Source organism: Vigna radiata, chromosome 7, assembly GCF_000741045.1.
Source record: "Vigna radiata var. radiata cultivar VC1973A chromosome 7, Vradiata_ver6, whole genome shotgun sequence".
Lineage (NCBI taxonomy): Eukaryota > Viridiplantae > Streptophyta > Magnoliopsida > Fabales > Fabaceae > Vigna > Vigna radiata.
In genome coordinates, this window is record NC_028357.1 from 23,400,763 (window position 1) to 23,426,992 (window position 26,230).

At 33.1% G+C, this 26,230-nt stretch overlaps 1 protein-coding gene across 1 annotated transcript in view; it reads right to left on the reverse strand.

Moving 5' to 3' along the window:
• Positions 1–12,621, reverse strand: part of LOC106766198 (protein SRG1-like) — a 27,014-nt gene extending 14,393 nt beyond the window's left edge. The window contains exons 1-4 of the mRNA XM_022782754.1: positions 12,373–12,621; positions 12,053–12,297; positions 11,644–11,968; positions 9,989–10,234 (exon numbers count right to left, since the gene is read on the reverse strand). Coding sequence (XP_022638475.1) covers positions 9,989–10,234; positions 11,644–11,968; positions 12,053–12,297; positions 12,373–12,621 — 1,065 coding nt within the window. The remainder of the gene's footprint in view (positions 1–9,988; positions 10,235–11,643; positions 11,969–12,052; positions 12,298–12,372) is intronic.
• Positions 12,622–26,230: the final 13,609 nt, after the last annotated feature.

Here is a 26,230-nt window from a genome sequence, read left to right on the forward strand (position 1 = left end):
CAACAACTCCATTCATCCATAGTCTTTTTCGTCAATTGAATCAAACACATTGCATGTTTATTTTCTGTCTTTGCATCCACAACAATTAATCTTTTTCTACAAGTCTTACGATTTTAATTCACACGAACGATAAGGCCTTTCGAGTCTCTTGGGAAGAACGATATCGGGCTTTCCTGATTATATTACTTGAACGATCTGGTACGTTTGCCAGTGAGTCAACACCTGGGCAACTCTACGGCGACGGATTGTGGCGGCTCGCGGTGGTTCGCTGAAGGACTGGTGGAGGAGGCAACGTCCTCGCGCAGGGGAGGTGAACCTTTCCCTGGTCATTTCGTTCAAGAGGGAAGACCCTGCGTCTGGGGCTTATTGCACAAATGAGATGGAATTGGAGAAACCCTTAGTGTTTCTGATTCAAGGGCAAAGGGGTTTGGGCCTGGCCATTGGGCTGCGGTTTTTTTGCCCGCCATTGCGCAATTTCATATTCACACCACCTTTCCCTTTCTGCAAACAGAAAAAGGGGAATTGGACCTGGCCAACAAACATCTAGTGGCACCCTCCAAATTTCACTGCCGCACCCTTGGTTTTTAATCTATGTACCCTATTCTTATTGGGCTTGGATCTCTAATGTTTTTTATTGTCTTTGCTTTTATTTCTTTAGCTTTAGAATTTGTTTTATTATTGTTTATTTGTTATACTCATTTGTTCATAAAAATAAAAAATATAAAAATCATAAAAAATATATCATAAAAATAACAAAAATATATTTTAAAAGGTTAATAGCAAACGTGCGACCATTCTGTTGGTCTTGTGCTATTTCCTTCTTTTATAAAATAATCAAAAATTTAATTTAAAAAGGTTTACGCACACGTGCGACCATTCTGTCGGCCTTGTGCTAAAAACCTTTTTCCTTCTTTTATAAAAATAATCAAAAATTTATTTTAAAAAAGGTTTAAGTACACGTGCGACTATTCTGTCGGCCTTGTGATGAAAACCTTTTTCTTCTTCTTTCAAAAATAATAAAAATTTATTTTAAAAAGGTTTAAGCACACGTGCGACCATTCTATCGGCCTTATGCTGAAAATCTTTTTCTTCTCCTTTCAAAAAATTCAACAAAAATTATTTTAAAAGGTTTAAGCAAACGTGCGACCGTTCGTATAGACCTTGTGCTAAGAACCTTTCCCTTTTTATATAAAAAAATACCAAAAAATATAAAATCTTCAAAAACTAATAACATTTTCAAACAAACAAACAACTTTTCAGCTAGAACTACGTAGCCTTGATTTCTCATTTTGAGAATACGTAGGAGCAAGGTCAATCCTTGTCGGGCACAAAAAACACAAAAAATATTGTGTTTTCTTTAGATGTTTTATTTTTTAGGGAAAATTAAACATTTTGCAAACCACATCAAATTCGCGTATTTAATTAAAGGTAATGCCTTAGGGCGGGCGTTGTGGGGTGCTAACACCTTCCCCACACGTAACCGACTTCTGAAACCAGAATTTGATATACTCCGACACGGTCATCCCTCCTTGTCCTAGTTGGAGGAATTCTACTTCCTTAGCAAACCAAACACTATCTGGGAAGTACTCTCCATAAAACTTCTTTTTGAATACTTCCCATGTAATAGGGTATGCTCGTCTTCCAACAACATCTTCATAGCGCTCCACCAATGGCTTGCCTCACCGGTTTGTTGGTACTCGGTCTACGCCAACCTATTCTCATTAGGGCATCTCTTGGCATTATAGATCTTCTCCATATCCCTCAACCAATGATCGGCCTCATCAGCACTACACTTCCTATCAAACTTGGTTGGTCGGTGTTGGAGAAAACTCTCCAAACTCCACTCGGTCTGCACGTTCACTGGAGAACCGGTCGGCCGATGCTCTGCAGCCTCTTTTTAAGTCCCTGGCAAGTGTACCACATCGTTATCAAGTAATATAAAATGGGTAAGTCCGAGTATCGTTTCTCAAAGGACTCTTAAGCCTTAACTTTCATGTAAACCAAACGCATAAGACTTGAGAAAAGAATTAAATTTAGGTTTTGAATGCAAAGAACAAAAGTAAACATGCAAAATGCGGTAAATCAATTGGCTAGAAAAGACTATGAATGAATGGAGTTGTTGGGGTTTACAATTTCATCTTATCCACCCTCTTATATCTACTCTTCTTATCTACTTCGCTTACTTATCAAATTGTCATGCAAACTTTCTTAGTCTACCCTAAGCCCAATCTCTTGGCGAAAAGAACCTATTACCAATTACTGGCTTGTTATCTCTAGCCTCTCCTAGTAACTAATAATGCATGATAAACGAAAGTAAAATACAATTGATCGTCCTACCCCTGTCTCTAAGTGGTATTAGCATAATCAAGGAATTTCCCCCAGTTCATGACATTACTGTACGTCTCCGTATCAATAAAGACAAACAACATTTACCGAATGAGTTAAACGATAAAAGCATTAAACAAAGGTAAGGAACCCAACAATTGATAAAGTAAGCATATGCAAGCATATAAAGAAGATAAGAATTTTGATATAAGAGAGTTTCAAAAGATTACATTGTTCCCCAACAACCTAGGGTTTAGTTCACCATTGACATGGTGAATATAGATGAAAAATAATGAAATAATGGAAGAATAAACCCTAAATTTGGTAGATTCGAGCCTAAGCATCCAAGGAACCTCCTCCAAGGTGTGTGGAACAGCTCTGGACATCTCTATTGGCCAAAAGATTACAATTTGAATCGCACTAGGTTTATTTATAGACCAAAAGATAACATCATCTAAGCCAAATAAAAATAGATAACTGCTCAATGCCTAAGTAAACCGCTCAGCGGTTTGCCTCTAATTGCTCTGGTCACTCAGCGCTGGTTTTGGCTGCTGAGCGGTTCATAGACTATTCTTTTCTTCCTTTTTCTTCTTCTTTCTTGAGTCTAAGTCCGTCCTAATTCACTTCCATCTTCAATTCTCATCAAAACCCTGCAAAACAATGACAAGCATAATATCTCTAAAACCAACTTTTGACTCTCCCATGACTCAACAAAGTGTTTTACTTGATTTTAAGCTCATTCTAAGCCACAAAGGGTGTGTTTTGATATCATATTTAAGCATGAAAATAACGGTTTGTAGATCGTTATCACCTCTAAGCTTTGCAAAGCGATAATGTTCTATTATGCTAGAGTGGCGTTCGGTTGAGTCAGTGTGGCGTTCTGTTGTTGAAGAGCTGCTAGGACCGATTTTAACAGATTGTTGTTGTTGCTAGATGAATCCCAATCGGCAGGCTGAGGAGGAGGTCTTGGAGCCATCTTCTCTTTCAACAGGAAGAAAGATCCATCAGTTTATTATAAGAGATTAGAATAAGATCTAACCGATCATGTGAGTACACAGCACAAGCACAACATACACATAACCTACAGGCATTCTAAGGATAAAACTGCTCTGATACCATTAATGTAACATCCCAATAAATATGGATTAAAAATTATAATTTATTTTTAAGGAGTTAACAAAAACAATAATAAAGAACAGTGATGAATAAGCAATTAAAGAGAAATGAATATGAAATATCCTATAGAATTCAAAATTGTACAAGAACAGAATGTACACATAAAGACCGAACGGTCAAAGGTTCAACATAATACCAAGCGGTCTAATACAAAAGCTATACCGAACGGTTTTACAAAAAAAAGTACTGAACAACCGAACAGTTATCTACACATGATAATAATAATTGAAAACCTAGACTATGGACCGGACGGTCCTACACTATCCTCAGGCTGATCGGTCTGCAGGGCATCCTCCAAAGAATCTTCAACAACACCTTTTGCTCATATCCATTGGATGATCATTTCAGTGAAGAGAACGACCGATCGGGCAAATACCGAACGACAAAACAAACATGGCAGGAAAAATATGGGTAAGCTTATGTAATTTAATTAATCCGAACTCACATACATTAAAAATCACATTAGTATGATCAAAACAATATTTCAATCATACAATCATCATACAAGTATAGAAATAAAAAACTGAACGCTTAACCATGATAACCGACCACTTTAGACTCTGTCCAGACTATATGAACAGTGTAGCTCGACGTTTATAGCACCCGGTGTGGTGTAGTAACTAGCATTCACACATCAGCTGCCACCCGAGGTTAGTCCTAAAACAATCATCTGGTCTTATGATTGCAGACCTCCTGGCATTCCCACACATGAATTACCCTCTTCTACATGAGAAGGCGTCATCACAGAATATCAGGAACAAAATGACAACAATCATGAGACATTCCTCCTTGGAATTCTCTTACATAACCTTATGACCAAATTCAACCGAATAACACATCCATCGCATTCAGATAGAATTCTTATAAGGTATAGATAATTTGAGAAAATGACCGAACGGTCAAGCAACTGGATAACTTTAGGGAGACCGAATACTATTTAGTACCGAACGTATAGAAACTTGATTTGAGAATGAGGTCCAAAATTTAATAATAATACCTTAGACTGAGTATGGGTACTTAAACCGAGCACTTTAGAACTTAAACCGAGTACTTTACAGTTTTGGCCGAATGATTTAAAATAAAAGAAATTCTCTTCAAGAAACCGAGTGTCAGTGCTAGACTGAACACTCTTTGGGAAATCAAGTGTTAGTGTAAGACCGAGCATTCTTCCAAAGAAATAGTATTCATATAAAACCAAGTACTTATAAGACTAAGTGCTAATCTAAGACCGAGCACTTAAATGACCGAAATGCTAGTCTATGACCGAGCACTTCAAAACCGAGTGTTAGTACAAAACTGACCACTCAACAATAAATATTATTAACATAAGACCAAACGCTCTATTTATGACTGAACGTTTTAAACAGATGATATATATATATATATATATATATATATATATATATATATATATATATATATATATATAATCACAAATGAAACTTTCTTAACTTATCAGGAATGGCTAGACTAAGCAAAATAGTAAGAGAATCGACATAAGATTTAATAAGACTGATCGGTCATCAATTGAGTCCTTATAGAAGAGGATTCAGTCAAGACCGAACATACTGGGAAAAATTGAACAGTTCTAATGACCCTCGGTTACAGTTACAGAAGTTTATCAAGTTCAACAGATTTATGACTAATCCTATTACTATCCAATTTTCATACCAGATATCAAACATGTTATACACATAAACAACATACAACACTTCAATCATTAAATAAAATTATCAATCATATACTATTCCATCATGCATTAATTCATAAGAGATAATCATAATTAAATTTTATAAGCTTCCCTTACCTCTAATTCCAGCTAGCTTTTATGCCCTTTACAACTACTATTTCTATGGCTTTCAAAATCCAAAGTTTGATCGGTGAAGGGCATCCACAATTGCATCAAATACACAAAAATGGATTCAGAGAAATGAATTAACAAACACATGCAAGCTGAAACGGTTCTTGCATGCAAGGAAGACAAGGAACTTCAAAGGACAAAAATACTTACCGTTTCAAATGGAAATCTGATCGGTGCAAATGAAAGATCTTGTCACCGGGAAGATTTAATCTGAAAGTGGTTTGATGATCAGAGAAGAAAAAAAGGTGAGAAAACTTAGAGAGAAGTAGAGGAGGAGGAGAAATGGAGGCTCTGGAAGATGAACAAGAAGGGTTGCATGCAGAAAGTGACACCATATTTAAAATCCCAGTATAAATACCGCCCCTAAAAACCGAACGGTCCACTCCCTGTCTTCCACTTTCTGGAAACTCACATTCTCCCTGCCGCCACATGGTTCACGATGGATGAGGAATTTAATGCACAAGACACCTTGTCCCCCACTAGCCCAAGGAATTAAATGGGACGTACCACTTGTCTCCCACTATTATAGAGAAAATTAAAGAGTTCTGTCACTATAAAGCTCTGTTTTACTTTTAAATTCCTATTATAAAGTTACGATAATATATTATTATTATTATTATTATTATTATTATTTATTACAATTAATTTAACTATAAGCAATTAAATTCCTAAGAAACTATTCTCCCAAACTAAAAATATAGACTAAATGATCACTTTCCTACTAACAGTATAAACTGATGAGAATTTAATTTATGATATAGCATAAATTTGTTGTTCTGAATGGTAAACAGAATAGCATGGAAGGAACCATTTCCCATTTGATAATCATGAAACCCACTTTCAAGCACAAAACAAAATTAAAGCAAAAGAAGAAAAAGAATAAAAAACAAAATTCAGCTTATATTATCATAAGCATAACCTTAATTTGAGACACTGTTAGTTCAGTGTCTTTTAGATTTTAGTTTGGAAGCCCGCTGCCTCATTATTCTAACGCGCTTTTCGCCCTATCTTTTTCAAATTTCCAGGTCAACGTTTTCGTCCGTGTTCAAACGTCTCTCTTTTTCTTATTACTTTTACCAAAAAAAACAGGGTAGCTTATTATGTTAATTACAGAAATACAATAATTAAGTTTAAAATTTATAGATTATCAGTTATAATATACATTGGCTCCTGAGATTTACCTTTATCCGAGGGCGATGAAAAGGGGAGTTGAATTGACATCTGCCTAAATTGATAAATCAACTATTTACTAATTTCTACGCAGTCGTTTATTTATTTTTTTATATAAAAACTTACTAGGTAGCTCTAGAGTTTTGGTGCATAGTCCCACTCGGTTTCTACAAGGTCATCCATTTTTATTGCTTCATCAAAAGTTATGACAAACTAAAATAATAAGATAAACAGAATCAACTTAAAGAAATCAGCAAAAAAAACTCAATTTTAAGACATGGCAAATAATAAGTTGAATCGAATAATAGAAATCAAGCACCATTCGTGAATTGAGGAACGTATCCGATGATTCGCGAAGACACAATGGAAACAAGAAAAAGAAGAATTCGGAAGAGGATGGCGCGGTGGAGAAGGCGCGACGGAGGAAGGCGCGGTGGAGGATGGAGCGACGGTTTCAAAGTCGCGACAGGTTGGCGAAAGTGAAAACCTCACAGTAGACACTCGAATGGGGCGACGAAAGGCGGTGGAAGGCGGCGGAGGAATGGCTCAACGGAGTTCGCAGAAGAAAGCTTCGAGTTTTAGTTTTAGAAATTCGATCGCGTGGAAGACGAAACTGTTCACATTATTTTTAACCTAATTAAAACATATTATCGCGGTTCCAAAGAAAACCGCTGTCATAGGTGGGTATAGGCTGCGGTTGCTAGGGGAACCGCGACTTATTCTGCTGAAAAAAAATAAATCAAAATGACATTTTTGAAATTTTTTTGATCTATATGTTGCGGTTCAGCGTCCAACCGTGGCTCATTCCCTTAAATATTTAAAAATTATTCAGATCAGGGAATAGGCCGCGGTTGCAAGGGGTCGGCCAATTTATTGTAGGTGTTGACTAGTGGAGAATATCAGAATTTGCAGAGGGAATAGGCCGCGGTTCCCCCAACAATTTATTGTTTTTCTGATGTGGCGTCAAAGGCAGAAGTTTGACTGGGCAATAGGCCGCAGTTCTCAGAGCAACCGCGAAGTTCGATTTATTTTCAAAAATGCCACCGTACACTATTGTGCTACGATTTCTGGTGAACCATGGCATAATGTGCGCTGTAAAAACTCAATTTTTTACTAATATATAACATAATATAATAACATTTTCAAATATTTTAACAAATATATATATATATATATATATATATATATATATATATATATAAATGATATGATTCTAATATGTTTTATTTTGAAAATATTATATTATAATGTTTGGAATTTTACAATAAGTCCCTAACTAGAATTAAATTTTCAGGTGGCACCTTCAACGTCCTAGGCTTTTTGAGCTTAAGAGATTTTATAATTTTGGTTAGTGTGTATTAAGTTGTTGTTTAGTATCATAGATTTTTAAATACTACTTATGCGAATCATATTAGCCAACTGACTCTTTCTAAACTAATTTACTCTTTTTATCACATCAAATGAGTATAATTTAACTTTAATTAAGCTAAAAAAAGTTAATTAACCAATTTGATACATCTTAAAATATATTCACTCATTACAAAATCAATTCATGAATTACTAAAGTCATTCGTAAACCAACCAATACAAATTTAGAGCAATTCAATAAATATCATATATAAAATTATTACACAAATTCCTTTCTACACACATAAGTTCATTCTATTCAAATTAAAATCATGCATGGAAAACTTACCAACTTTCGTTACCAATAGAAGAAACATTAGATTTAAAATTGTAGGGTTGACAAAATAGGTCAGCTTGACCCATTTTGGCTCGGTCCGTTGTTGGCTTGTCAAAAACGGGTCGAGACAAGTTGGTCCATCAAACAAAAGCGGGCTACCAATGACAACTTGCCCCTCACACGAGTTAACAGATCGAGCTAGGCTGGTCTGTCATTTACATGTTAAATTACTCTGTTATAACTAATTATAACTTGATTTGTAAGTACTAATGATTTAAATTATAATACTATTATATATTTAAACTTTTGAAAAATATAATATAAAAAAATTAATCTTTTAAATTATTTTTTATTTTAATTTTTAATTTAATAAAAGGGTCAGTGGACCAGCCCAGGCTAGCTTATACTTTGACATGTCAAATTGATAGGTCAGATCAAATTGGATTGAGGGTTTGAAATTCTCAACCTGATTCGTCCTATTTTGAATGAGTTGACAAGCTGATCCATCGGGTCCAACCCATTTTACGACTCCTAAAAAGTTATTCTTAATATATTTAATTTTCACATATTATCCTAACTATACAAAGAAAATTTTAATTAGAGATCTGAACACATCCTTGTGATCACATATAAACAAATATTTACTTTAAGTTCTGATTGATTGATGTAAAATTATTTACAAAAATCACTCTTATAATATCTAATATTGAAACACACGAAGAATATCATAAATCTAGAAAGAAAATAAATAGTAAAAAGAAAGTCTAAATAAATGATGATATTTATAAAATGAAACTTGATTAATAATAAAAATATTATTTATAGTTTGTCATTTTCTTAATTGATGTAATCTTTTAAATCATTAGTCTTAAACTATTTTCTAAGTCGTCGTACAATTTATTTTTTATATAACATATATATATATATATATATATATATATATATATATATATATATATATAACATAATTAAACTAATAAAATTTATATAATTATTAATTTCCCCATTAAAATATCACATAACAAAAACAACTTGAAATTCTTATAAATGTAAATACCACATGAAAGGAAAAAGGATATTGAAAATTTAATGAACTAGAGGTAAAATACACCATTTTCTTTTTCACATAGTAATCAATATAATTAGTATTATTTTTTGTTGATTTTTTAGCAAACTATCTGTTTTTATCTTTTATATATTTGCTTTATCATCTATCTCCATCATTATATTAATTAAAAACCTCAGATTCGGCAGTCCGAATGGGACATTAATTGAGTCTTATATATATAATATTACATATTGAACATGTGTAAATTGAGGATTTAATATAGAATGACGTGACCACTAAGCTTTGCTGGTATAATGCAATCTGATATCAAAAGCAAAAACGAAGCGTACTACACGGGTCCATAAAACAGAACGAATCTTAAAATATAATTCATTATTTTATTTCAAATATAATAAATATTTATTAATAAAAAATATAAGATAATATTACATACCAGGAGGAGAATATATGTTCACACAATACGAATTAAGGGTATTGACGCGATATAAAATATATGAAGCAATGCAAAGAGATAATTTCTTTTCCTATTTTCCTTACGGTATAGCATTTCCCTTCTTAATAAATTAAATAATTTGGAAAATATTTATTATATTATTTTTTTAAAATAATATTAAAAGTGAATTTATATCTAACTTAAAAATTGAATATAAAGTAAAATTTTTATTCAATTACAATTTAATTATATTTTTCAAATATTGAATACATCTTTAAGCCTCATTTTGTCCAAGTGGGACTTGCCATTAAGATTGCGAGAGAAAAAGTCTTTGAAGTAATCTTCCATGAGCATGGTTTTGAACAATGGAGGGTTTTCAGAATTTAACAAGCTTTTGACAGGCCCAATCTCTGCCTCAACTCTAGGGTTAAAGAACATGGCAATGGAGATTCTCTCCTTCTCTTTGTTCACTGCGACTCTGTGCTCTATGCTCGTATAGGTCCCATTGCTTAGAATCTGTGACATCACCCAAAGCTTCACTTTTTCTGGATATGGACATTCTATCTTTTACATTCATTTCATTCAATAACATCATTCTTTAGATGTCCAAAGATAAATGCAATCTTAAGTCAAATTTTTACTAAAGTCATTTTATTTTTGAGCCATTAAACACATCATTTTAATTTATTAGAAAACAAATCCAATCAATTATAAAACAGGTTTAACAAATTAATAATAATATATATTTTTTTACTTCCTTTCGTTGATCTCTTTTTTCTTCTTCATTTCTCTTAAATCATTTACACTCACATTATTACATACTTTTATTTCACTAACTTTTCTCATCCTTGTTTTTCACTCAAGCTTTTTTTTTTTCTTTTTTTTTTTTACCAAATCCAATATACACTTTATTAATACATCTTTTTAATTTAAGAAGAAAATAAAATGGATTTAGTTGAAATTATTTTATATATTTTTTTTGAGTTTGAAATATTCAAATTTCCTTTCAAAAAGTTATTTTATTTTATTTTATATCCATTGCTTTTATGAAACCATACCTTTGAAGTGGATGAAAATAAGAGAATAAATTGAGTAAAAAGAAAACATGGACAACAATATTCTTTCTTTTATTAGTTAAGGAAACGTTAAAGAAAATAAAAATAAAAACGACTTCTAAAAGTAAATTTAAAAAAACAAAAAAAAAAACATTTTTTCCATTCTTCTTTTCTTATAGTTTAAATTTCTGAGCTCTTCATTTTCTTTCTCCTCAAGTAAGTGCTTTTGTGATTCCAATTCCAATTTCAAGAATACGCGTTATGATAAGTAAAATTTATTATCCTTGACAGTTCATTTAGAGTAATCAAAGCAAGTCAATATCATGCATATTTCATATTCGAGTAATATATGTGACTATAGGTTCCTCTAACCTATCTAACTAATATGCTCATTGAATCAAGTTCTTCTTTGTTCATCTTCATCTCCCTACATAGTTTATAATAATTGTCCTCTAATATTAAGGCATGTACCCCTCCTAATATAGGACATTGTGCAGTTTCAAAAGGAAAGGTAGGAATGCTAATAAGGATATAAAATGTCTATTATTTTCTAGTGAAAGCATCAATCAACATAACATCATTGTTTGTGGTCATGAGAATATATGTTGATCTATTTTTCTTTTTACTATTGGTCTGTTTTAATTGTCCATAAAATTTTAAACCGTTTTCATTGATATCCATATGTAATCCTGACGTGATGATGTTGAGTTTTGTTTTATCCATCTAAAGCAAAATAAAAAGTAAAGAATATAAGTTTGATTTGATGCAGAAAATACATATCCAAACCTAACACCAAGTTCAATAGGCCATGTGCATGATCATATCAAACGAAGAAAAACATAGGAAAAAGTAAAGAAAAGCATGACAGACCTCCATGATGTCGCCAACGTTAACTACAAAAGCATCTGGTAGAAAGGTCACAGGAATCCAAACCCCATTTTTCTTTATCTCCAGACCCTCCACTCCATTCAGCTGATGAAGGATGGTTATGCCTGTGGCATCAGAATGAGGGGTCAACCCTACAACCATCTCTGGTTTAGGGCATGGTGGATAGTATGTCATCCTCACTGACTGCACCCCATCATCAAAAAACTCTTCCACTTCCTTCATCTCCATTCCTATGGCTTTTCCTAGCAATCCAAGAATTTCCATACCAAGCTTCCTCAGTTCGCTCCAGTATGACTCCAAGCTTTCCCTTCACAAATACATATACATCTGTTTATGTTCATTATGTTATGTCTACTGTTAAGATAAAAACTCTAACTTTTCATTGCAAGACCTGAGTGATGCAGGGAGCTGAGGGAGAAGATATGGCTTTCTTCTTTCAACTGGGTTGATCAACATGTAGAATCTGTCCCCCCAGTCAAGCTTTTGATCCTTACATCTAATCACACTTCCGTAACCTTGAACATCACCTGCTCTGATTTGATATTTCTTCTTATCTTCAATGGGAAGTTGGAAGAATTTCTCAATCTCATGTTTCAGTTTCTGCAGCAGTTCAGAGCTAACACCATGGTTCACCACCTGCATAAAGCAACAGTTACTGCAAATGGAAAAGTTAGCAACTAATCACTAATAATTATACTACTAAGTAGAAACCTGAAAGAAACCCCAATCCTTGCATGCTGTGTACAGCTTGAGAAGTTGAGCATCTCTGGAATTTTCATGCAGCAAGCTTTTAAAGTCGAAAACGGGAATAGTTGACAAAGAGGGTTCATCTGATCGAATTGAAGGTTGTTGTGGGCGAATATACATTTCTGGTATTCCCATTTCAGGTTTGTTGGCGACTTCCATCACACCAAGAACAGAATCAGAGCTCCCAAAGTCACTAACCTGTGTTGAAGCCATGATTAAAGGTGCATGCCACCCATAGGTTTGATCGGTATTTATGCAGAAGAAGTTCAGTTTGGACCCGTTCTTGGAGGTTAAAAATGTTATTATAATGTGCATATGTCTTTGACTGTGATTAAATAATGACACTGACAGCTTCTTTTCTTCCAACTAATTTAATTAAGAGTAATCCTATTTTCATCACCTTATTTTATTTACAAATTATGTAATGTTCTTGTTTATACACGCAGACATATATTATTATATATCATTTAAAAACGTCTTCATAATCTAAATATTATATTATTATAACAAGTTATCAAATCAAATAATCTCGTGAGTATTATTTGTCATACCAAATGTATTTGATAAGATTTAAATAGCCTTTTATGATTAGACAAATGGCAATACGTTCTTCTTGTATGCATCAATTAAATTAAACAAAATTTGAGGTGCACTTATAAATGTTATGCTGCATGGAAAATTCAATTGTGTTTATTATTTGATCATGTATAAGGTGTTGTATCGTATTCATATTAGTATGGATTTGTAAGATTTACGAACCAACAAGCCCAAAACAGTTAAATGTTGAAGGATGTCAGCTGGTTGCAGGTTGGCAATGCACTTTAACATTTATTTTGTATAAAAATTAATAAACAATTCTATGAATGTTAAGCGAAGACTTTCTTGAAAATGGCATAATATATATTGGCGTAAAAAAGAAGATATCATAATAGGATAATTATCTTATGTTATCTTATCCACCATATATATTTTAATATGTTTTATTTGATAAATAGAATAACTAAAATTATAGTGATTTATAATGATTTAATGTTAGAAAAGATACATAACGTTAAAGCCAGTAGATTAAGTTGTCAGTATTTTCAAAATAGAATGAATAAATTTATTAGATTTTTTAATTAATGAGAAAGATACGTGATAAGTATAAATGGTAGTGAAGTAAAGTATATGTAGTAAGAGAGTCGGGAAAAAACACTAATATTTATATACACTAAAGTACATCCACTTATTTAGTCAATCTAACTTAGTTAATCCACTAAAATTTCATGTTTTTATAAATATACTGAAAAAGAAAAAAGAAAACTATTCAAGAATTAGGATATTACACCCAACAAGATCTTATATCAGCCCTGTCACAATATCAACTGGAAAATCCTAATCAAACTTACAAACATAAAAGAAAACAATCAATACAGGAAAAGATCACATGGAAAATATTTAAGTACAATAGGATGACAAAAATGAAGTGATCTTATGAAGTGTTTTTGAATTAAAGATTTTGATCACCAGAACAAAGCAAGTTAACTTCACAGGAAGTGTGTTTAATCTTAAGACAAAATCTCGGTCAACAGGTAAAAATGTTTTAGAAAAAATAAAATTCATTTTTTATAACTTTTTTTTTTAAAATAAGAAATATAAATATTTGTGTAAAAACATCAAAACGAGTTTTAATCCGTGAACCAAGACTCTTTATCACATGTTAAAAAATATTCAGTTTTTTTTTTTTTTTAAATGTGGATTAAATTGAACTTGACTCAGTCGTAAGTAAGGGGAATGAGCTCATGTTGAGTTGAATATAGGTTAATTCATTATCCATCAACAACAATAATTTATTAATTTTTTTTACTATTTTCTCATAATTCTTTTATTACAATTATTTACTAATTCTAAATATGTAGATTGACAATTTAACATTTTAAAATATTATAATAATTTTTAAATATTTTAGGCGTTTATTTTATTTGTTTGCTTAGTTAGGTATGTATGTTGATACTTTAATTTTTAATTACTATATTTATAATAATATCATGAAATATGTGAACATTTTGATTGTAATGTTAACTCAATAAAGTTAATCTACTATGTACTACAATAAATATAAAAAAAAAATAAATTAATCCACTAATCCATCAACCCTATTAGATCGAGTTGGGCTATCGAAATTTTTGGGCTTACCAATAAGTGAGTCAGATTGAACTAACTCATTTCAAGTGCATCACTAGTGTAGCAAAAGGAAACGATAGTAGTTGCTTTTGACACTATGCTTCGGTTTTCGAACCGAGGCCTATACGGGTAAGGTAAAAAGGTGGGGCATTTTTGGCCTTGGTTCCAACCGAGGTAATATGCCCAAGGTTTCTACTTCGATTCTTTTGCATTGAAGTAGTAAGGAAGAAAAAAAAAGGGTGGAGGAGTTATTACATCAGTTCAACCGGGGTAATAACATGGGCCTATGATAGCGGTTTAGGCTAGAACTAACGCAATGTAAACCTAAACAAAGGCAATCTATCTAAAAATGCCTCCGTTCGCGAAAGTTAAACCTAAACACATGTTATTACCTCGATTATTTTTTAGCCGAGGCAATAAGACTCTACCACCTTGGTTCTATAAAGAACTGCTACCTAAAGTCTATCAAAAGAAAAAGTTCAGTTATGCTATTGCCTTAATTATTTTTTTAACTTAGGCAATAAGTCTCTACCGTCTCGATTTTATAAAGAACCGTTGCCTAAAGTCTATAAAAATAATTTAGTTATTTTATGCCTCAGTTCTCTAAACAGCTAAGGTAATAAACCTCTTTTGGTCTCAGTTTTTTTTTAACTGAGACATATATGTTTGCGATAATTACAAAAATGTCATTGCGTCATTTTATGCTTCGATTGTAACGAAACTGATGTCAAATGGATGAGTTAAAATCTTTATTTCTTACTATATCATGATTTTAATATATGAGATTTACTTTAATCAATTAAAACTTATTTAATATAATTTAAAATAAAGTTTATTTTAGACCTTTAAATATTTAATTTGCTAAACTTGTGTTTTAATGTGATAAAATCACTTTTAAATGTTTTTAATTGATCAAAATATCATTTTTTAATTGATTATAACAAGAAAAATCAATTAGACACTAATTAAGTGATTTTAGTCAAATATAATATAATTTTGATTGCTTAAAATAGAGTCTATAACTTTTTAATTTTGGTGTTTATGTACAATTGACTCAATAATATTCTTAATTGATTCAAGAACATTCTAACATATTAAAATACATTTTAATGTATTAAAATGTAAGTAAGTACTAGGCTTAATTACTTTTTTAGTCTTGAAGTTAAGAAGTGAATTTCTGTTTTGTACCCGCTTTTAAAAATGATGTAATTTGGTCCCCAGATTACTAATTTTGCTATTATTAGGTCCCTTCCATTAAATTAGCATAAACAGAGTTAACTCGTGCTGATCTGGCTACACTTTTTTTTCTCTTTCCTCTGTTGTTGCTGCCATCTTTTTCTCTTTCTCTTCTATTTCTCTCTCCATTAATTACCTAACACCTTTTTCTCTCTCTTCCACCATTAACTGCTATGTTTCCTGCCACCATTAAAGTACCATTTCGTGGTTGGGATATTTCTGTTATTTGTTTTTCACTGTCAATGACCCAACAAACATACCTGAAACAGTCTTCATTAACATTTGATCACATCATATTTTGAGGACAAAAGAAGGCGTAGAAGAGAGTATGGTGTCGGAGGAAAGCGGAGAAGTGCGTAGAGTTCTTGCAAAACCCTATGTTGCAAAGTCGTCGGAGTTCGAAATTTTGCAGAGGCGTCACTACTGCCACACCCGAGACCAAAGATTGTCATGCCGTGGAGACAAATACGTGGTTGCTGACAAAATTGCCTCCCTTCCCTGTGTGTGGCAAACCCGAACCGAGAAGAGTAAGAGAGTCCCCATGCTTATGCCGCTAATTGGAATGGAGAGAAATTAAAGAAAGGAAATTTATGTCTCCATCATAATAAATGAGGTAGAAACAATGCAAACAGAAGATGAAGGTCAGTGCTCGTGCCTTCCCATAGTCCGTTTCTCGCGTGAGAAAAAGAGTCTCGGGATTGAGTTTTGTCCGTGAAAGAAAGAAGAAAGAAGGAGAAGAAATGTTCTTCTTAAACTCACATCTGGAAAGACTCTGGCCTTGAGTGATGTGCTACATGTGCCATCAATCAGTGTTAATTTAATCTATGTAACGCTATTGAGAATGGTAGGGGTTAAAGTGTCATTTGAGTCTGACAAGATTATTATGACAAAAAATAATGTTTTCATGGGGAAGGGATATTGTGATCAAGGACTCTTCATTCTAGTTCTTCTACTTATATTGTTGACTCGTATATGGCATGCTAGATTAGGTCATGTGAATTCCTCGTATGTTTTGAAGTTACAATGACTAGGATTGATTAATATGCATGATAAACAAAGTAGTAAGTACGATATATGTGTAGCATCTAAAATAACAAAGAAAACATGTTTTTCTGTAGAACGTCAAACTGAACTGTTAGGGTTAATTCATATTGATCTAGTTGATATGAAACAAACTATGTCTAGGGGAGGTAAAAATTATTTTGTGACCTTTATAGATGATTTTTCTAGATACACCAAAGTTTACTTAATCAAAAACAAAGATGAAGCCTTTGATGTGTTTTTAACCTATAAAGCAGAAGTAGAAAATAAGTTGAATAAGAAAATTAAGAGGATTAGATCAGAGAGAGGTGGTAAGTATGTTTTGTTTAATGACTATTGTGTTAAAGAAGGGATTATCCATGAAGTGACCCCACCATATTCACCCGAGTCTAATGGAGTAGCTGAGAGAAAAAATAGAACCCTTAAGGAAATGCTGAATGCTATGCTTCTTAGTTTTGGTGCACATGATAACCTTTGAGGAGAAGCCTTGCTTACTGCATGTTTTTTACAAAATAGGATACCCCATAAGAAAACCGGTAAAACTCCTTATGAGTTGTGGAAAGGTTATCAACCTAACCTTAAATCTTCCTTTGGAGATGACTTTTATACTTATCTTGTTGATAGTGATCTAACTAGCTTTGTAGAAGCTACTAGTGCTCCTGATGCAAAACATTGGGATAAGGCCATTAGGACTGAAATTGAATCAATTCAGGAAAACAATACTTGGACTTTAGTAGATTTGCCTAAAGGAGCAAAACCCATTGGTTGTAAGTGGATCTTTAAGAAGAAATATCACCCTGATGGATCCACAGAAAAATATAAGGCAAGATTAGTAGCAAAAGGTTTTACTAAAAAACCTAACATAGATTACTTTGATACTTTTGCTCCTATGACTAGGATTTCCTCTATTCGAGTGTTATTAGCTCTAGCAGCTATCCATAAACTAATGATACATAAGATGAATGTTAAAAAAACCTTTTCGAATGGTGATTTAGAGGAAGAAATTTATATGACACAACCTAAAGGGTGTGTTGTACCTGGTCAAGAAGAGAAAGTATGTAAACTCTTAAAATCTTTGTATGGGTTGAAACAAGCACCAAAACAATGGCATGAAAAGCTTGATAATGTGTTGCTTTGTGATGGTTTTTCACCTAATGATGCTGATAAATGTGTGTACTCTTAATTTGAAAATGGTGATAGTGTCATTATATGCTTGTATGTGGATGACATGTTAATATTTAGTACATGCAATGAGATTGTCGCTAGAACTAAATTGTTTCTAGGATAAAAATTTGAAATGAAAGACATGGGTGAAGCCAATATGATTTTAGGTATTAGAATCGTAAGGAAGGGAGATAGTATTTTACTTTCTCAAGAACAATACGTTGAGAAAATTCTTAAGAAATTTGAGTTTTATGACTTAAAACCAGTGAGTACCCCGTATGATGCTAATTCTAATTTAATGAAAAATAGAGGAGAATCATTATCTCAGCCTCAGTATGCCCAAATAATTGGGAACTTACTACACTTAATGAGCTTTTCTAGACCTGATATTGCTTATGTAGTAGGTAGATTGAGTAGGTACACTCAATGTCCAAATCAGGAACATTGGGATGCACCTGCTAGGCTTATGAGGTACTTAAGAGGTTCAATGGACTATGCCATTTAATATAGTGGATTTCCCGCTGTACTAGAAGGGTATAATGATGCTAACTGGATCTCTGCTTCAGATGAGACAAAATCCACTAATGGTTATGTATTCACACTTGGGGATGATGCGATTACATGGAGATCAACCAGGCAAACTATTATTGCAAGATCAACAATGGAATCTGAGTTTGTTGCTCTTGAGATGGCTGGTAACGAGGCTGAGTGGTTGAAAAACTTCTTAGCAAACATTCCACTAGGAATGAAACCAACTCCATCAGTATTAATACACTATGATTGCCAATCGGCAATAGCTATAGCTAAAAATAAGAATTACAATGAAAAGAATAGACATATACAATTGAGACACAATTTGGTGAAGCAGCTGCTAAAGATTGCAACTATTTCCATTGATTATGTGAAGTCAGAACAGAATCTAGTGGATCCTCTAACAAAACCCCTAGGAAGACAAATGATATTAGAAACATCGAGGGGAATGAGACTTAAGCCACTTGCAAACAAACAAGTGATGGTAACCCAACCTTTGTGATTAGAGATCCCATGAATAAGGTTCATATGGGTAAAAACAAGTCACTTGTTAGTTATGATAGCACGAAATTGATTTTAATCAATTATGTCCCTTCCTATGGTGTGTGTGAAAGTCCTAAAGACTTCATTTTTGAGAGGTTAAACTTTGTCATTAAAATTTATGTGGTGAAAGAATTTTAGCTTAAACAAAGTTTTTAATGATTTTCATATCCCTTATGGGTGGTGTATGATTTGCAACATACACTTGATGAAATCACCTATATGAGTCGAGTGGGGCCGCTTACATGAGATCTTGGCATGATCTCTAGAGCACTCATGAATATCGGGCACACGCATGGCCTAGTAAGCGCAACATAGCGATAACAACAAGGATTGTGGAGGTGTATTGTGATTGATAAACCTCTAACACACGTCAAGTGTCTTTGGTTCATATAGCTTGCTATATCAACTACACTATGTGTTAAGTATCTCAATCTAAGACTGGTTCATATAGCTTGCTATACCAGCTCTGATGCATTACATCTTATGAGACTCAGAATAAAAGTTTCTTATCTCTCTTAGTGTTTGAACTATTTGAGTCAAAGATTTTTCTTTTAACTCTCTTTTGCAATAAGTGTATAATAATAATTATTGCAAAAGTGAAAACTTGATTTGGAATGTTGACATATTATTAATTAGCAAATGGTAAAAAGATAAGAAGCAACGTTCATTTTCTTTAAAAAATGAAAACGTTCAAAATGATTTTATTACTGCAACGTTAAAAATCTTTATGGTTTTTTAATTTCCTTTATTTAGTTGATTCCTTCCTAGCTCTATAAATAGAGAGCTCTTCCTTCATTACAAGACACACTAAAAAATCAGTCTTTCTCATTCTTCTCTCTTTTGAGTTTTATTCTTTAGCTCTTTTTCTCTTCTAAAAATATTCTGGGTTATTCTTATACCCTGTTTAGAGTTCCTTGCTAGTTTTGAGATCCTCAGAAATATTCTGAGAAGTTCTTATTGTATCTTGGGGGACTTGTGCAACACACCACGGATAAGTCCTTAAGGACAGTGACTCTACACGCCTCAGGAAATTTTATTCGTGATTCAATCAGCTTTTTATAACAATAACAACAAAATTAGTAACCTAGAGACCAAATTACATCATTTTTAAAAGTGGGTACAAAATAGAAATTCACTCCTTAACTTGGAGACTAAAGAGGTAATTAAGCCTAAAAACTAAAAAAAACTAAATTACATTTCAAAAGCTTTTCACCTGAGCAAATGATTAAATCAAAATCAAATACGAACTTAGATCAAGATTTTTAACCTTATAACCATTAAAAAAAGAAATCAACACATTGTTAATTCATGATATTCTTCATTTGATCTCACATACTTCAATTTTCTTTGGCTTAACCAATTCATTACGATGGAATTATAAAATACTTGACACTTATGTCATCAAGTTCCTTATATTTGATGATGATGAAAACCATTGCATAAATTCATACTTTGATTTTATTAGAAACAACATAAAAGTAAAGTGGAAAACAACCTAACCTAAAAGTAGAAAACAACTTAACCTCTTCTCTTCAGAAATAGTGCATAAGGAGATTTAGAGAAAAAAAAACTAAATTTTGTAATTGATTTATGGAGGAACAAAAGTTCAACAACTTATCAAAAGCTACACAAACGTTTAAAAAAAGTTTTAAAAAATGACAAAGACACACAATACTCAAATACAAGAAATGAAAGCTTAATTATTATGATCAAGTTAAAACTCATGCTATAATCTTGAAGTCATTCAAACTTATTATCCAAATATTGAAATTTAGGTTCACAAAATTTATGTTGAATCTTTGGATCATATCCATGTGTGAGAACAACAAATTCTCAAAATGAGATAGAGGGATGTCCTTGTTCACCAAAAGTAGGAATAACAATGCAAACTAACTCACATATTTTTTTGACAAAAAGCGGATTAGGCAAGCCTATCTCACATTTTTCTTGCAAAATATGGGCTAGGCTAGCCAACTCCACATTTAACCAACCAAAAACGGGTTGTGATAACTTGTCTTATGTAAGAATCTTATGTAAAAATTGTAGATTAATTTTGTTGGTCTATCTTATGACCCATGAGTCATTTTACATAAATAAAATCTTAAAAAAAATTTGTACAAATGTTATAAACGATAATCTCATTTTAATATTTCACATCTTTATCTTTATTGCACTCCATGAGTTAACAATACAATTGGAATAAATTAAATAAATATAAGATTAAGATCCACATCAAATAAATATATATCAAAAGTTAAATCTTTCATGCAAAAAAACAAATTATTATCTAAATTATAAAAAAAACTATAAAAATTAATCAATAATATTAAATGAATGAAAGAGAATTGGTTTAAGGAATCAAACATTGAGTGAATGAATAACGAAATAAAATAAAATAAAAGAGTTTTGTATTAAAATGGTAATTCTAGGATTTTGGGTTATATAAGTTAACATATCTCATCCCATCATTTGCTCAGTTGCATAGGACAAACGTAAAGAGGTTAGCAAACAACATATGCATGACTCGTTTCATATTGTTATCTCTAATTAGAAGAATATATTCAATACAATAAGTGATAATTGGATCTTCTTCTTGAGTGTCACTTGGCTAGCTTAATGTTGAATGACTTTGCCTTAGAAGAGTCTCTTAATCATCAACATTTTTTGCTATATAGAGAAAATTAAATTCCATATATTGATTGTGATATTAATAATTTCATTGATTTTTTGGAAATATCTAATAGTTCTCCTTCAGCATTAACCTTTAAATGTTTTAAAAATTTTAAACAAATACTACATATGGAAATTTGAAATTTGGAAAGTGTTTTGATTTCAACATGTGATCTTTTATAAGATCCCCTACATTGGGAAAAACATGATTGCTCCGCCTGAGACACTTATGATGTTACAATTATAAAACTTTCTCATGCGTCAATATTATTTCAAATATTTATACTTACATGTGAACTTAGATGTTCTATATTCATGACTTCTAAATCCGCTTCAAAAATGTAATCATATCATTAAAGAAAAAATATAAAAATTAAAATACATTAGACATAAATCAAAGTTATTTAGAAAATAACATATATTGGATTGACCAATAGAAAACTCGTTACGGTGCGGTAATTTATTTGTAATATAAATATATGTTTCGAAATTATTCATTTTTAAAGAAATACACGCGTTTCAAAATTATTTTAACATTATATTTTTAATTTTAATTTAAAAATTTATGTTAACAAATATTAATAAATATATGTGGATAGCTATGGATGTTTATAAGTAAAATAAAACAAATACTCATTTAACCATGATTGTGTATGAAAGAAATATAAGACAGTTTGGTGCACAATAAAGTTACTTTTTATTTTGTTATTTGTATAGTATGGTCCTCCTCCACCTTAGGTTTCGACTTCAAGGACTTTCAAAAACACAGTCCCTTGATCTTATCTTAGACCTCGACTTCAAGGTTTTCAATGGTCATAGTTGTTTGACCTTACCTTAGGTCTCAAGTTCAAGGCCTTCCAAAGTTACAATTGTCTTGCCTTATCTTAGACCTCGACTTCAAGGCCTTCCACGACCATAGTCGTCTGGCCTTACCTTAGGCCTCGACTTCAAGGCCTTCCATGGCCAAAGTCGTCCGACCTTATCTTAGGCTTCGACTTCAAGGCCTTCCATGGTCATAGTCGTCTGACCTTACCTTAGGCCTTAACTTCAAGGCCTTCCATGGCCATAGTCGTCTGGCCTTACCTTAGGCCTTGACTTCAAGGTCATCAACAAACATAGTCGTTCGACCTTATCTTAGGCCTCGACTTCAAGGCCTTTAATGCAAATAGTCGTCTAGCCTTACCTTAGGCCTCGACTTCAAGGCCTTCCATGGCCATAGTCGTCTGGCCTTACCTTAGGCTTCGATTTCAAGGCCTTCCATGGCCATAATCGTCTGGCCTTACCTTAGGCCTCCACTTCAAGGCCTTTCATGGCCACAATCGTATAGCCTTACCTTAGGCCTCTAGGTACCAACAAGTAGAGTATGTAGCACTGTCTCTACCCACGAAAGCAAGGCGACTTAGGCCGTACTTTCAAAGGTGTCAAGTGGTTGTCCGCACTAACTATACTATGGCTAAAATTTTGAGGAAACCCGATTTGGCTGTATGCATTGTGGGTTAGGCAGTTTAGCTCTCGAAATTTAGGTTATGCTTTGAACCGCGCGGTTCAATTAAAGGACAACATCTGACATAGTTCACTATTGAGCTCTCACAACAAAGTGACCCATTGGGTTTGATCTGGAAGTTGTATGTTCATGGCTCGTCCGATAAGAATGACAGAGGAGCTGGCGTGGTCCTAGAGGGATCGAGCGATATATTAATTGAGCACTCACTCTTTTTTAAGTTCAATTTTTCTAATAATCAGGCCGAATAAAAGGCCTTGGTGGTAGGTCTAGAGCTGGCCAAAGAAGTTGGAACATGGTATATAGATTACCGCACAAAATCTCAACTGGTGGTTAGACAAATGAATGAAGAATTCTAGGTCAAAGACGATCATCTTCTCTAATATTTCCACATGGCTACAAAGCTCGTTAAAGGTTTTAGCTCTATTGAGATCAAACACATCCCCTATGCGGAGAATGCCTATGCAGACACCTTCTCGAAGATGGAGTGGAAAAAAGATGGGACATTTCTCCATGTTGATTAAGAAAATCCTGTTGAAGCCGTCAATAAAGTGCGTGACAACAATGACATCTGACACAAAAGATTGAAGAGCCGACATTAGAGAGACGATGAGTTGACCATCTGGCCATCCAGCCAATGATGGAAGAAGATTATAAAGATTTCGTTTAGAAGTGCAAGGCCTGCCAGACAGATGTAAATAACTTCAACATCACTCTAATTGAGCTCTATAACATCTTGTCCCCATGACCATTTGCTCAGTGGGTGATGGACATAGAGGGCCCTTTCTCGGTCGGTCGGGTTAGAAGAAATTTCTTTTGGCTTCCATTGACTATTTCACAAAGTGGGTTTAAATAAAGGAGTTGGCCACCATCATTGCCCAAAAAGTTCAAAAGTTTTCATGGAAACTTATGTGCTGCTTCAGGTTACACTGAACGATCATCACAGACAATGGAAGACAATTCATTGACAAAAATAGCGCTGAATTTTACACAAGCTTGAGCATCAAGCACATTACACGTTCGGTGCTCTATCCTCAGACGAACAACCAGAAAAGTCCATCAAAAATACCATTGTCACCGAGATGAAAAGACATTTAAGTGAAGTGAAATGAGCTTGGGTGGATGAACTCCTCAAGGTGTTATGGGCATATAAATGCAGACCACACGACACCACTAGAAAGACTCCTTTTAATCTGACATACGACACTAATGTCATGATACCAGTTGAAGTGGGGGAACCTTAATTGCGAAGGAGAATTGAGGACCTAAATCTCATCAAAGAAGAGTTACGTATAGAGTTTGATGCCCTCTAGGAGTGAAGAGAAGTAGTAGTCGTACGGTCAGAAGCGTGCAAGAGTATGGTAACTAGAAGGTACAACACTGATAAGTCTTTATTTTTCCCCATTTTTCTGTGTTAATGGTGTTAATTTTCACTTTTTAGTTAAATAAAATAGGTTTTTAAATAAATAGGCTATTTTACTACTTTAGAAAAATATTCAAGAAAATAAAAATAAAACTTTCTTTATAGTTATAGACTTTTTGCTATTTGACTCCTCAATTTTTATTTTTATTTTTTGCAAAACAACCCCTGGTTATTTGGGCTGGTATGAATTGGGCCTCATCCCTGAACAAATTGAATTGAAGTTATTGAGCTGGTGCTTTTGATGGGTTGCACAAGTTGGGTCGTTACTGTTGTTCTGCAATATGGTTGTTGATTGAAACATTGGAAAATTGGGCCGCCGTTGTGCATTCTGAGTGGAAAGGAAAGGAAACTCTGCGAGACTTTGGGCCGCTGATGAATCGCTGGCATGGGCTGAGCATTATTGGAACGCAGAGTTTTGGCAAGTGGTAGCTGTTGCACTGGGAATAGGTGGCATTCATGATTCATTTGAGCATTTCATTTGGGACAGAATAACACTCTTGTGCTAGGGTTTCGTTTCGAGAAAATAAGTGAAGAGAGGAGCTCGTGTGAGAAAGCTAATCCACTGCACGTGCGGAGCTTGAACCAGCAGGAAGAAAGAAGTTGATCGAATGACTGAGAAGACTAGGGCGGTTGTGATTAACAGGAGTTAGTTGGAGAAGAACCGCAAAACTTCTAGATTTCGGTTATTTCGGTTCTTCCCCCTTTTCCCTTTTCCCAATTTGTTTACTCTTTTAGTTTTTTATATTCCCTATAAAAAGCGAGTCTTGTATTGAACAATGTACAGGTGGTGGGTGACAAACACCACTATAGATTCTCAATTCCATACCTTAGTCTAGTTCTAAGCTTTCATAGAGAGTAGATATTGTTCTTTGTTGTTTACTTTGCAGAGGGTTCTCACGTGGGTGACAGACCATGAGATTTCCTTTTGTGATTTTGGGTACATTTCAATTCTTCAATATTCAATATAATGATGTTCCTTTATCTTTTATATTCTTTGCCTTGCAATTTCGATTTCTGCATATTACCTTTATGATTCATGCAATTTAGTTTCTTGTTCTTAGTTCTTTGATTGTTTCTTATTTTGTTTTTCCATTTTTTTTTCTTTTTTTGATGCATGTGATAGTACGTAGTTTAGGTATAGGATATTTTCATTTTCCTTTCTTTGAATTTACCTTTGTTTTTATTGTTTGTGCTTATGTCTTTAATTCATTAGTAGCTAAAGTGATCATTGTAAATAGAATTTGTTCTGCTCTGTTCTTTTCATGGTAATTGCATATTAATCTTTTCTTTTTATTTGTTTTGTGAAATATGAATTTAGTCTCTTATTTTACATTCCACTCTATAATGTTGTCTTTCATTCATATAGGTGATTACCCATTTGATCTTTGCATTGTGTAATTAGATTCTTGATTTTAGGTTTTATTATTGATTCATAAAAGTAAAAATGTTCATTGCATTTAAGATAGAAATAATGCATTGTTCTGTTGTTTATTGTCATTCATTCATTAGCTTAGTTAGATACATACATTAGCTTCAGATTGTTTTCTTTC